The 13,820-nt window shown below is 37.1% G+C and overlaps 1 protein-coding gene across 1 annotated transcript; it reads right to left on the minus strand.

The window, feature by feature from the left end:
• Window positions 1-1,891: 1,891 nt before the first annotated feature.
• On the minus strand, window positions 1,892-4,937 carry LOC137297177 (uncharacterized). The gene is made up of 7 exons (XM_067829191.1): window positions 4,913-4,937; window positions 4,370-4,523; window positions 3,552-3,679; window positions 2,974-3,009; window positions 2,701-2,742; window positions 2,138-2,188; window positions 1,892-1,992 (listed from the first exon to the last, which is right to left on the minus strand). Exons 1-7 carry the CDS (start codon window positions 4,935-4,937, stop codon window positions 1,892-1,894), a joined length of 537 nt encoding a protein of 178 aa, XP_067685292.1.
• Window positions 4,938-13,820: the final 8,883 nt, after the last annotated feature.

Here is a 13,820-nt window from a genome sequence, read left to right on the forward strand (position 1 = left end):
GTATGCAAATTCAACATGGTCTGTTAGAAACGCAAGCACTTTTTGTGCTGTTTTAATTTAAAGAGATTGCAAAGACTGCTTCTAAATTGAATAATAAGTATTAAATACTAGTGTCTGTGTATTTAGTGTTACCTATGTATATTTTTGTTCCTATTTTGTTGTCAGTTTGCTTGTCGTTTAACGTCGAAGCTATATTGCTATAAATAATCGACCCGACAAAGAAAACTTAGTGACAGGAATGGGACCGATCTACGCATTTAGATCCAGTTAGTCGCCTTTACGACAAGCATAGATTCCTGAAGACCATATCTCACCAGGATGTTAAATAGAGAGGTGGAGCATTAAAAAACAATGATAAAACACAAACAAACATGCACGCACGTACGCACTCGTCCCCACTCACATGTGCGCACATGGTAAGATCATTTAATGATATTTATTTTTTGTAACTGTGTCTACTCTCATCATACTAAAGTTATTCCGTTGAAAACAACACAAACCTAAAGTGCTTACTACTTTATTAATAATTTTTTCAGTGTGTTAAAAAATACTGCTTTTAGATGGTTTGTTTTTTTCAAAACTGGTATTATGTTTCCTAAAGGGTATATATAATATCAAAACCGGCTGAGCTTTGAAGCAGGGAAGGAAGGTTACAAAACATTATTCTTCCACCCGTTCTGCATTTGCAGTAGACTTTATCCGATCAAGATACATGTTGTGTAGGCAGTGCATCTGTTTGTCTACATAACCCCCGTGACTGATGGAGTGGATCCATAAATCAGTGAACGTATTTTCCCATAGACACCAGTGAAGACAAAAATCGGCCACCTATAGAGGTCTATATTATTTAATCTCCATTGTCCATCATATATATATATATATTCATAACAACATTGCTATGTACAAGCATTTAACAAATCCGGAAATTAATGATCAACAAAGAACATCCCGGAACCAACAGGCCAGATGAGCTTGATAACAACAAATCAGTGAACGCAAGTCAGCGTTGCCTCAGCCATTTTACAGCTATGTTACAGCCATGTAACAGTCATGTTACAGAAACATCTGATCTGTTCGAGGCGTCAGAAATAAGCAAAATAGCGGCACAGCAGGTATTTCAGATACTTTGCAGATATTCAGTGTGTTTTAGAATCGAATATTCCCCCGGTTCCACTTAATCATGTACATTGATGACGCACATACAAGACAACGTTCAGTTCGATGTGACGAAACCCTCAGTGTTTCTTTACAAGACTTCATTCCAGTCGCGTACTTTATTCAGTAAATGAATAATAAACAGATTTACTTTACAGATTACGAGATAGCTTACGTTCAGCACACAAAGCATGTGTTAGCACATGTATTAACTATGTTTTATAGATACCAGAGTTGTTTAGTATTCCGAGCTATAGATGTAGCCATGTCTGTGACGTCATACAGGACAATAGACGGAATGTCATATGATGCCATCAGTCACAGAAATAGAGGTTAAAATGTCTTCATTAAATATTATTTAGTTTACCCCACATAATAATCTATTTTAATCAAATAAAACAAAAATACATGCATATTTCTCTGATAAATAATTCCATAAAAACGAGAATTCGATAAATTATATAACAATGATTAAATAAATAGCGTTCAGAATCGTAACAACAAGGTTATATACGACTAGAAATGGTGAATGTGATATAAGGCACGGTGGTCGTTGCCTCTATTTGTGCAAGAGAAAATAAACCGTTCACAAAACCTGCATTCAGCAAAGATATTTAGCTGAACAGACATAGTAAAGATCAGCATATTGTACCACTATCCCGACCGACTAATTTTCCCATCGCTTGATTCAAACTGAAAGGGGTTTATTTTTTGCATTAGAAGTAATTTATCCCCGTTATAGCAAATTCAAAATGACAGTAAGCATGGCAACTACGACAGAAACTAGTCTATAGTTTGGCAGGGGAGATAACCCGCTTCCTTTTGTGCCCGGGGGATCTGCAAAAACAAAGTTAGAATTACTTAAGGCGTTTTTCGTTGCATGCCTTCGACAATTCTTTTAACTGAAACGGGTTGAAACTGTATTTGTGTGTCAACTGAAAATTCGTGTTTTTAGAGGTGAATGTACATCAATGCAGTTTACCTGTTACTGTAGCTGGATGTTCTTTGGTCGAATCACTTGTATTTACCGAAGCTGAGAACAATAAATAATGTGGATTAGATTTAATTCAATTCTTTCCTAAACTAAATCAGTGTTTCAGCCCATAATGAAAGCTTCTGAAGACAACAATAGTTTCATTAAATTACATATTTTTCACACTGTTATACAGGAATCAGGTTCCCACTTGTTTGTGCATGTATTAAGGCCAATATATTGTAAAAAAGGTCAGAGTAATATAAACGAATCTGCTAACATTTAAATGTGAAAACAATCAAAGGCAGTGTTATTCCAAACAGTAAATGTACTGAAGAATATATTTATCGTCGTTATCAGTTTTAATATTTTATCTATAACATATTTATTACAACCTGTTGAAATGTTATCCATGTCAATATCGAGTAATCTTGTCTCCTTTTCACGTCATGGTTTTAAACCAATGTCCACTAAATATTTCAAGGAAAGCAACAGAGCATTTACTAGGAACTGGATTTATAATTCACTTTCTGCAAAATAAACACTGGACTGTGTAAAGTATATGCGTTCACCTTTGCCAGCCAATTTGGACTTGGGTGTTGCTTTTGGGACATCTGAAAGTAATACAATGTTTTACATAGTCTTGTACATTGTCTTACAATATTACAATATTTAATATGCAAATGGTCAGTGTATCTTCGATAACGCAGTTAATGAGTTTCATTAAAAGTACTAAGACAATTCAAGAAATACATAAATCATTAATTTATGAATGGTGAATCTTTTATAAGTCAGTTAAATCTCTCTGATAAAACGAATGAGTTTCTTGTATTCTCAGAAAATACCTTTATTTTTCGCATTTGATGCTTTTGCTGGCTCGTCTGAAAGTATAACAGGATAAGCATCAATTACTATATATCTGCCACTGAACACAACACAAATCTACAGTGGCAAAATATTAACATATCAAATTCGGTTTATTTCTTGTGATATCGGTATGAAATGAAATACACCTGTTGGCAGGTGATAAGTCAGGTGCATGAATACTTTACGTGTTCTATCGATTTCGCCCAAAGCATCCACTGACATTAATAAAATATTCATATCCACCAAGAAACCGAATACCTCTCCTAGCTATAGATACGACCCGACTTCCACGAAATAGCAATGGTGCACTTAGTTGGAATACTCAAGATCCAGACACTGCAATGTGGGTACAGGTTTCAAGTTACACTTGAAGATGGCATCAAAAGGATTAAAGAGAAGTATCCTTAACAGACAGCAAATTACATAGATCTGCTGACTGTAACCAAGAATGTTGAGCGATGAATGCCCCGAGACATGAGAACACAGCAAATTTATTGATACACTAGGTTTCGAAATCTGTTATGGAGCCATGACCATCCAAGGACGCACAGCTTACCATTCATGGGTTGATGTTTATGCAAGCTGCCCTTCCGGACACTCATGGTGGGATCTGCCTTATCCCCCTTGGCCGCCTTGGATTTGTCTGTACCCGTCACTTTGGTTTTGGCATCAGTTGTTTGGGTGCTGAAAGCGATGTACTATATACATACTGTTTTAATGCAGCGAGAATTTATATTCATAATTTAGCAGCCATGTGACACACGTTATGGTTAAAATAAGGAAAACACCAGGTGGAATGACGGACATTACACTTGATCCCAAGTTACAGAAACTTTAGTATACAGATTCTTGGGTGAGAGAATTTCGGTGTATTTCTACAATCAAGACCACAACAAATGAACGAAAAACACCCAGAAAAAACAACAAAAAACCTCAAACAAACAAAAAGCAAACAAACCCACACAAGAACAACAAATAAAATAAAAACAAAACAAACCACCCCCAATACAAAAAAAACAACAGCAACAAATAACAAAATAAAACAAACATATTCAAAATATAAATATCCGAACGATAACAACAATAATAGTAATGAGACAACAACGAAAAATACGGAAAACAACAGCAGCACACCAACAAAGAAAACACACACGGGGAAGAAAATATACCAAAATCACAAAAAGCTACCCCCCCAAAAAAAAAGCAAAAACAAAAAACAAAAACAAACAAACAAACAAAAACAAAAACAAAAAAACCAAAAAACGAGCAAAAGAAAACAAAACAAAAAAACAAAAACAAATAATCCTTTATTCGGGTATTTATTCAAACTGAAATCAGTAATATAGTTCAAACGGGACGAAGTAGAACATGTACCCTTTATCTTTCTCAGTGGATACAGGGGTTTGGGCAGGTTCTGATGCACTATTCTGCTTTGTTAACGTCTTAGTGGAGGAAGGTTCCGCCGTTGGTGTCGGTGCTTGCGTAGTAGCGTCTTCCCCATACACCAGTGCCGTCACGGACAGCAAAACTGAAGCGACACGACAGTTCTTAAAATATTTTACATTTTTCAGGGCAGATGCAATTGTCAAGCAGTAATTTTAAAAAGTCATACCCTGCACATTTTTCACCCGTGTTATAGTGAGTATGGTTTTACGCCGCTTTTAGCAACATTCCAGCAATATTAGCGCGGGGGACACACAGAAATTGTACCAATGTGAGGAATGGTACTTAGGTCTTCGACGTGACGAGCGAACGCTTTGACCACTAAACTACCCCACCGCCCCCCTCGTGAACTAATTCAGACGGGTATCGAACGATTGAATCATGGGTAGATTGTAGAGGCTTCACGCAATAGTTAAAGGATCCGACAGACAAATAAGCTTAAAGGTGAAGCACTGATTAAGCTAAAATACTTACGTACTGCCGTGATGAAAGCTCTCATTGTCTCTCGGGCCTCAAAAAATGCCCACTCAACTGCAAGAACACACGAAAAGGTTTTGCTACATTTGCGGATCAAAGTGGGACAGAGTAGGTGTCATGGGCTCAATTCCTGGATTCGCCAATGTTCTACACCTACACAAATCAACATTTTTATTAATGAATAGTAATCGATGTAAAATACACATACGGACTCAGTGTTGTGTACATTTGTATACAAGAATCATTACTCCAAGATAAACATTCAGAATTAACATAAAACAGCAATGACACTGTAATATTGGTTACATATTATTATATAGCCATATATGTGTATAGAATACAACAGCAGTGCCCTCAATAGACACATGTCCGAAAATATATCGTATGTAAAGAATATTGAAATTGTTAGCATTAAATCATGAACTATGCAAAGAATAGAACAAGGTTAAAAAACTGTTTTCCACGCACAAATCTCTCCTTGCTTGTGATCACTGTGAGGATTACAATCTATTTGACGTCATGGCATGTCTTACAAACACAAACACATGGAGCTGCATATCTTTCTGTGGAGTACAAATCTGGTTCGTAGACAGCCTGCCGAAAATGCAACTACGGCCAGCGAAGGAAGATTAGATAAACCTCCTGCGCAGTCCGAAGTCACATCCACGGCAGCACAGGTTCTCCGGAAAGTCCATCAGTGATGCAGATGACTCCTTTATGACACGTCAGACTCATCAGAAACATGCGCACACTTCACGAGCCTTGTATAGCACACTCTCTATGGAATCATGTAATGTCCCCAAATCCAAACACTACTGCGTGATCTTAGCCAATGGAAACAATGTACGTTACTTTAAAAGAACAATAAATAGAGACATCAGACAACCATCTTTATCAGTTTTCACTGATACATGTCGTTCGCATTCAGTTTCCCATGTGTATTCTATGGGGAAATAGTGAACACTGTTAACAGATTTTTATGAACGGTTTCCATATCCCCAAACTGATACTTTGCACAATAAACGTATATACTTTGTGTATTCCCAAGAAACTTTGACAACCGTATAAAAATCAACAACGAAACGTCGATATAATAAAGAAGGTAAAAAAGTAAAGATCCGTAAAGTATCATACCTTCAAACTCTTTTTTTCTAACAAAAAACAAATAATAATAGAAAACACCGAAAACAGTAAGCTATTGTGACACATATTAAAGCAGCACGCCCGGGCAATTAAGGGTGTGTAACTTCTCCTACCTCGGTTGCTGAGACACCGCAGGTTCCTCTGTGCGGTCTTCAAGCCTTAGCTCCTGCGAAGCACCTCTTTCTAAGTGTCCCTCATTAGAAAATCTGACAACTACATCGCCTACCCGAGATTTTACACGGGTGGAAAGCCACGTGACACCCCTTCAACCAATCAGCTCATGCAACGTGAACCGTAAACCCAGCCGATTAGTAACGGATGTAACCGGAAACCTTGTAGAGGACCACAGGCAAGCTGGCATGCGTTTTCCTGGGTAGATTTATGGCCAAATGCTCGAGCGCTGTGTAAAGAACAGTCGGCTTTAGGGGTCATTATAGTTATTGAGACAAAGGATGCACCCCGAAGTGTACAGAAGCGACGAAGACTCTTTGCTTGCATATTTTATGAGGACAAATCGTGTCGAGGAGAAATGAACCCCTGTGCATGAAAAGAGAAAGAAACAAGATATTCGTAAAACAGGTGGTGATCCTGTCGATTGAAAATAACTGTTCTACAGCATTCTCAAGTCCTAGCTAAGTTTCAAATCTCCATGCACTTTCTAATGTATTATTTACAAAGGTTATCGGGTTCAACGCTGCTATTTTCCAAACGTCAATCATCTGACTTAAGAAACAGAAGTATGGAACATGCACAACCGACATACTTATAACGTCTGTGAATTTGAAACCAAACAAAGACTGGCATTATTTGTAAATTTCCCTTCGACTTTAAACTGATCGCATTGCTTTTTACGCAAACGCAGGTACGGAAATGTTAACCAGCAGTTACAATTGTGTTTTTCTTCTGTGTTCGAAATGTTTCACGTTATTGTCATTACTCTTTCGACCCACGTACCTAAAGAAGTTACAGAATGTATCTGTGCTTTTATCATTGGGGCACTCACATACTTGAGATATATGACACTTGAATTGTGCATCTGTGTGTCATTCAACTAGTACTTGCATAGTATATATATATATATATATATATATATATATATATATATATATATATATATATATATATATATATATATATATATATAATCATATTACCATATATACCATGTTCCGATGCTCGTCATGTTACGAAGTCAGAGCAAGGTAATTTTAGAAAAACGATTGGTCTCATTGCCTTCAGATATGTGGAAACAGTGCATATATATGCATGCACACGCTTTAGACGTATGGTTTTTGTGATTATATTTCTATTGTATTTATATAGTGAGCTTGATTATTTCCCTGTTTCCACTCAAAGCCTTACACACATTCCAGTAATTGTCTGTTCATATTTTATTCATGGCATACTTGCTAGCTGGCATTTGGATTTGATCTGATACCAAACAACCGAGAGAAACAAAACAAAAATATACTATGGTTTCTCAAATGTATTTGTATGATTTGACTGGTATTACAAACGTATTTGCTTTTAATCTATGTCACTGATAGTTAATTATGTATTCACTGTTTATATTATTTGAATTTTATGAAGAAGTTCACTTCATCCCTAATATTCCAAATACCAGTTATTAATTCATGGCTTGTTCAGAATATCGTCAGCAATGAAACTCTTCGAAATATATTTTCTTTTCCCTTTAGCAAAGTATAAAACATCATCACAATAAACCAAAAGGCAAGAACATCTAAGGTTTTCTTATTATTTCTGTCTGGTTCCTCTATGATTGTGCCAGACTATGTTTTAAAGTTTTGTTTTGTGATTTGGCTTATGAGCATAATAAACGTAACCTTAAGTGATGGTGCCACTGAAATTTATTGGATCTCCCGAGTCAACCAGTCCTTCGTCCTTCTGGTCACATGTGCGTACCACGGGGGCTGTCAGCAGTCATTTCTAGCATTCTTCAAAGATATCCGGGCTATTACTCTAACTATAAAAGTGAAGTATTGTCTACAAGAATATTATTTATCATGCTGGGGTTATTATTAATATGAAAAACATAATGGCATTCGATGGTTCCATAAAATTTGATTTAATTAATCATAATCAAATTTGAGACATCGTTTTTCCATCTCGGTATAAATCTGTCCAACCATTTTCATACATGTACTGACACGTTGTTTCATTTTCTTTACACATTGAAGCCAAACAAAGAAAAGGAAAACGGCAAAAGACATGTAGTAGAAACAAGGTATCAGTTACCAGGAGATAAGACGAACATATATTATTCATAATCTATGAGCGCGTTATTGGGCTTGTATGTATCAAATTTCTTCGAAACTCCATATTCTGTGCAGGTACAGTAGCAATGATGGCGACGGGGCATTTGCAAGTTTCAGAAAGAAAATACAGAACATTTTCTTTTTGAGGTTAGACTTTTCGAACCTATAACAATGTCAGCATGAATCTCGGTTTGGTTAAAACTTCCTGTTTAGAAGAACGTTATGGTTAATGAATGAGAATATTCACATTTATGATATCGTGCAACAAATGTTGTAATTAACATCATTGAATTTGTGTAGGAAATAATCATGGTGCTTTTCAGAAGTAACTAGAATCTATGGTTTTGATGATAATCATTTTACTGTGAGCAAAACATCACCTGGGCAGATAGTATGCCCTGTACATGACACGTGGAGTCTAAGCTATATTGATGAGCGCAGCAAGTTATTCCCTTTTTGTGGAACAATATGATTTTATAAATAGCATTTTTTGTATAAGCACAAAACAAATCTTGTAGAAATTGTATATTAACATCTGCCTATCTGCACATCATTGCACATATATTTACTATTTCATTAAGCCGATATTGAACCTCAACCTAAATACGTGGAACCATACTTAAGTGAATTTCAATATGAGGAAAGCAAACCAGGTGACACTGATGACACAGTTCAGGGTATTATCAGACATGTGCTTGCTTAATACAATCACAGGGATGTATCCAGGTAGGGAAGAACATGGCTGTGCACCATAAGTAGTAGAACAAGATAGTATTTCTGTTAACGCCAAGTATCTCTGTATCATCAACATGCATAGATAGTGTGTCTGAATTTGGTATGTGTATCTATGTTAAACTGCGACAGTTTGCTGATAATGAGCTTCAGTACAGATGTGCGATAGATGATATTTTACAATGTATATGCACATGTCTGCATGGTGGTGACAAAGAGCTCGATTTATGTACATCTGCACAAACACTTAATTACACTTTTATTTAAAGCTGGAACCGATCATCTTTTAATACCCTGTTCATATCCTAAAGCTATATTTGGAGCTGGGGTGTTAAAACATCGCGTTGTTAGGCATTATCAGGGGGATTTTGCAAATTTAAAATCTCACTTCATTACTGATACATAAATATTATCCATGAATAAATCTGCCGTTATATGTGTTATAGGTAAAAACTGTTAAGGCGATGCTAGAGAAGAATTTTTAGAATTGTAGTTTTTGTTCCTCACACTTTCGCTTATGTATATTTTATAGATACACAAATACCATCATTGATCGGTATTCTGTATTCGTGTAACTATACATCCAGACCCCAGCAACAATAATTTCGTTGCGTAAAATTCAAATAAAATCTTTTGAATCTTAATATTGGAGGACAGCAATGTTCTCTTGACAAAGTGTTGTACCTCTTAACTTATATTATGGCGTTTTTGGCCTTTACTACTGAATAGAATAACTGCCTGCCACACTCTGTTAGTGGGCTATGGCAATGACACATGCGCAAGCTAGGACTAGGACATGAAGCGGCAATATAGACACGCTCTCGACATATACGTGAAATAATGAGGTCCTAAACTTCATTTCACTTCCAACTTCAACAATGTATTGTGTGTGACAAGGACGTGTGTTCGGGTTAGTTGCGCTGTGCAGGCGATGCAAATATTTGACCGTTCTTCAGGCCACCGAAATAATGAACCGTGGGTAAATTCACATACGGGTCACTTGGATGTTTTTCAACCGTCACTATTTTATCATTGTGTTCCAGATTTTCTACCCGGGTATCCAACCCTGTTTTTAGAGTTTTCCAGTATCTTAATCATGCATTTTATATTTAAAGAAGGTGACTGTAAGTAATGTCTAAATCTATGTCGAAGACAGTGCAACCTCTCAATCATAAAAGAATAATATATTACCCGTCTCAGCCCCATTTCCAAGTTCTCGATCTCAGCAAAAAATGAGTGAGCCCTAGAGTGACAATCACACAACAGTTACAAACCTTGAGAACAACTGTTCAGTTTACACGAACAATATACGTCACTTATTGATCCAGATAATTTTCAGAAAGTAAGTGAAGCAGATGCACCATGTTTTATTCATTGTAAAGGTACATATGACGACTCCAACGTGTGTTCATGATCGAAAGACCTATTTTATATCATAAAAGCTCAGTGTATATCGGTTCTTAACTAGAAATGTTTAGTTTTTGAAAAGTACAAAGCCATAATATTACAGGTTGTAATACTGGAACTGGTACGTGTGGTGTACAACAAGGTATGTGTTTTGTAGATATGCGTTGTCCTGCCTGTGAACAATAACGGTGTAATATTACAATATGCTCTCTTAAATTCCCCCCCCCCCCCCCCCCACCTGGAAGCTGTTAAACACAGACAATTATTGTGAGTATAATTTTATGTATGTTTGAACCCATTTTATAACATCAGTTATAAAATCTTTCATACATAATTGTTTCCTGTTTACACAGAAAGGCCTGCAATCGCTTGCCTGACGGATACTTCACAAATTATGGTTTCGGCTTGAGTATGAATGTGAAGCTAATTTTTCTAGTGTTTTGAGCACAGTAGTGCTGTAGTGTTAGAATTGTGGGAATTCCACGTTTATTCAATTATAAGAACAACAGTTCCTGTTAACGATGTTCCACCTTTTTGCATATATGTTCTCACACGCTTGTGGGGGAGGTCAGTGATGTTAAACGCATATGGGATTCCAGATCTGTGACTGAGTTCTCCATGATGATTTTTAAGGTCAGATTAAGACGGACCACATACCTGTTCATATCGCTACGTTATTTATGATTTGGGCGAACGTTTAAGTGTGTTAATAGATGTAAACAGGTCTAGACCAGATTTTTTATCAGCATCTTTACGTTGAAAGCTTTACGCGGAGGGCCACACTAGATATGAGTACTAAGAAGTAGAATGACGTCACCCTTGTGTTATGTATTAATGCGCCACTGCGATCAAATAATCAATTTACCGGCTTTATCAATTTCACGAATGCTGAATATGATCTGTACTGAGTGAGTGAGTTGGGGTTTAGCAGCACTATAGCAGTATAACGACATGTTTTAAGGGGTTTACCACCTGGGTTACAATAAACAGCACTGGCATCGTCCTGCCAAACTAGAAACGTTATTAAACTGAACAGACATTTGTACATGAACACAGGTTTCGTACACGCTCTAGGGTGGGAGTAGGTAACTCTGTAAGTTAACTGCGGCGCCTCAGCTCCCAGGGCGTGTTGCCCATCATCTGTAGTGAGCAGGGGATATGCACTGCTGGGAGTAACATGTACATTGAAGATACGTTGTGTACGGCACACGCACACAAACGTGTGGGGCAAGAACACCTACTACCTATACAAGCAGAGTACTGTTTCCACTTTCTTGTTTCACAGCATTCAGTAGCTGTCCTAAGTCTGAGAGAACGACACAGGAAGATTGGGTGGACAAAGTATAAAAACGTTACTCTATCTTTAAATGGATAATAATATCATGACAAACGGCCCATTTGTCAGGTGGAAATGCTGAAATATCTCTCCTTTCTGTACTTTTTTCTTTTGTTACAATTTACTTTTGTAAGCCGTGTTTGCGCAAGTCTTTGCTCAGTTCATAACAGAACTTTGAAATAAATATGAAGCCCAGTTACCATACTGCCGTTCTTGCATCTGTACAATTCAATAAATGCTTTTGGGATGATGATCATAACATTCAATCAATTCGTGTGAAATTCTTCACCTGTGGCGAGATGATTCCGTGTCATCACGTGGATCCCAGTCTTGGCTGGTTCAGATTGGATCATTTACAGATAGTGGCCATATAGCTAACATATTGTTGTGTGAGGCGTTAAACAACACAACAGACTCAGCAGGGTGTAAGTAAAAGGTCGGCTTACAACGTCTCCTCTGACATTTTCTTATATGTCTTTGCGCGCATTAAAGACTTAAAAAACATGTGAAAATAATTGAGGTGACCCCACGACTCGAAATGCTTCACAGTACTACACAACATGACAAGGCTGTACACTTCGGTGTCCCCTGTGGGATATACCACAATAAAGAACTGGTAGGTATTATGAGTGGTGCTCGATAGTCCAGTCACCCATGGTTATGTTTACATTAGGTTTAACCGATTGCATGCGATGATATCGAAGCAGGCGGTTAGGTGCAGCCGTCCGGCCTCGTCATAATGTATTTTACTTGTAGTTTCGAGCATCTCAAAAACTATATTTTAAAAATCTTTAATCCTCGCAAAGACACGAAGGCCTGCGTGTGTACACACAGAATAGACACTAACTAACCGTCACAGTATTGAAAGACAGTTTACAACAGAATGGGGAACTTTTGCACATGAATGATTAGAATACTGAACAGCAGAAGAGGTTTAAATTCACGTCTCTCAGATGCCCTGACGTACAGATTCATCAACAGTCGCCCAGTGTTTTACCTGCAAATGACGTTACAGTAAATAGTACAAGTATGGCATGTTTAGATTTAGGGACGAAGACAGAACATATAGAACATTGGCCACCGTTAAGAATAGTAATTTCTGAGGTGTGTTCTACTGATGTGGAAAGCGCCAACAATCAAACCCCAAGAGCTGCTCTAACGCACAACACTTTATATCTTTAGCTTATATAGCGTTATAGGGCCACCAACCCAGAATCCTCACTCAGAATGTAGAAACCCAGTCGGAATCTACTATTAAACAAGCACCAAGTAACCGCTGTCTGACGTAACAGCTGTAAAGATTGTGTCACTAGGATCCGTTTTTTTAGTTGATGGTACTATACGGCTGTCATAACATCAAGCACTGTTCTGTTTCGTATAGTTTTGATCATTTCAATATTTTCAATGTATAGAAGTAATATTGATTTCTCTGTATAATTATAATTATTATATTAATATTATAATATAATTTCCGTCATACAATCACAGACTGGTATCTCTCCAACAGTATCAGGGAAACAAAATATAGGATTAACAGTCATACTAAGTATTTCCGTGTCAGCACAATGTGAAAATGTCACGATACAGTATAGCTTTAAGCAACAAGTTCATTAGCAACGTGTCGTATATAGTATCACCCTGTGCATGTATAATTTATGCAGTGACGTACCCCTGCTTAGATAGTGAAACCGTATACAATATAATTATTTTCCCATGAACATGTACCTAACTATTTCAGAGTATTTCAGAGATATAGACGCCAGAGGCTTGAGCTGATGCACATTCTCGAAATGACTGGGATATTCGCGATTGGAAACATTTCACATTATCACACCTGCCCTTGTTACTTAAATTTCCGATGTGAACTAGACTGGTGTTCTGGCTTGCTGACTTGTAAACACATGGAGTAAACAACCCTAATGCTACACAGATTCAGATCAGTTAAATTAGTGGCATATTTCCTACCCATGCGGATACCAACTTGTCTTGTTCTGTTCATAGATTTGACCTA

The sequence above is a fragment of the Haliotis asinina genome, chromosome 9 (genome assembly GCF_037392515.1).
Source record: "Haliotis asinina isolate JCU_RB_2024 chromosome 9, JCU_Hal_asi_v2, whole genome shotgun sequence".
Classification (NCBI taxonomy): Eukaryota; Metazoa; Mollusca; class Gastropoda; order Lepetellida; family Haliotidae; genus Haliotis; species Haliotis asinina.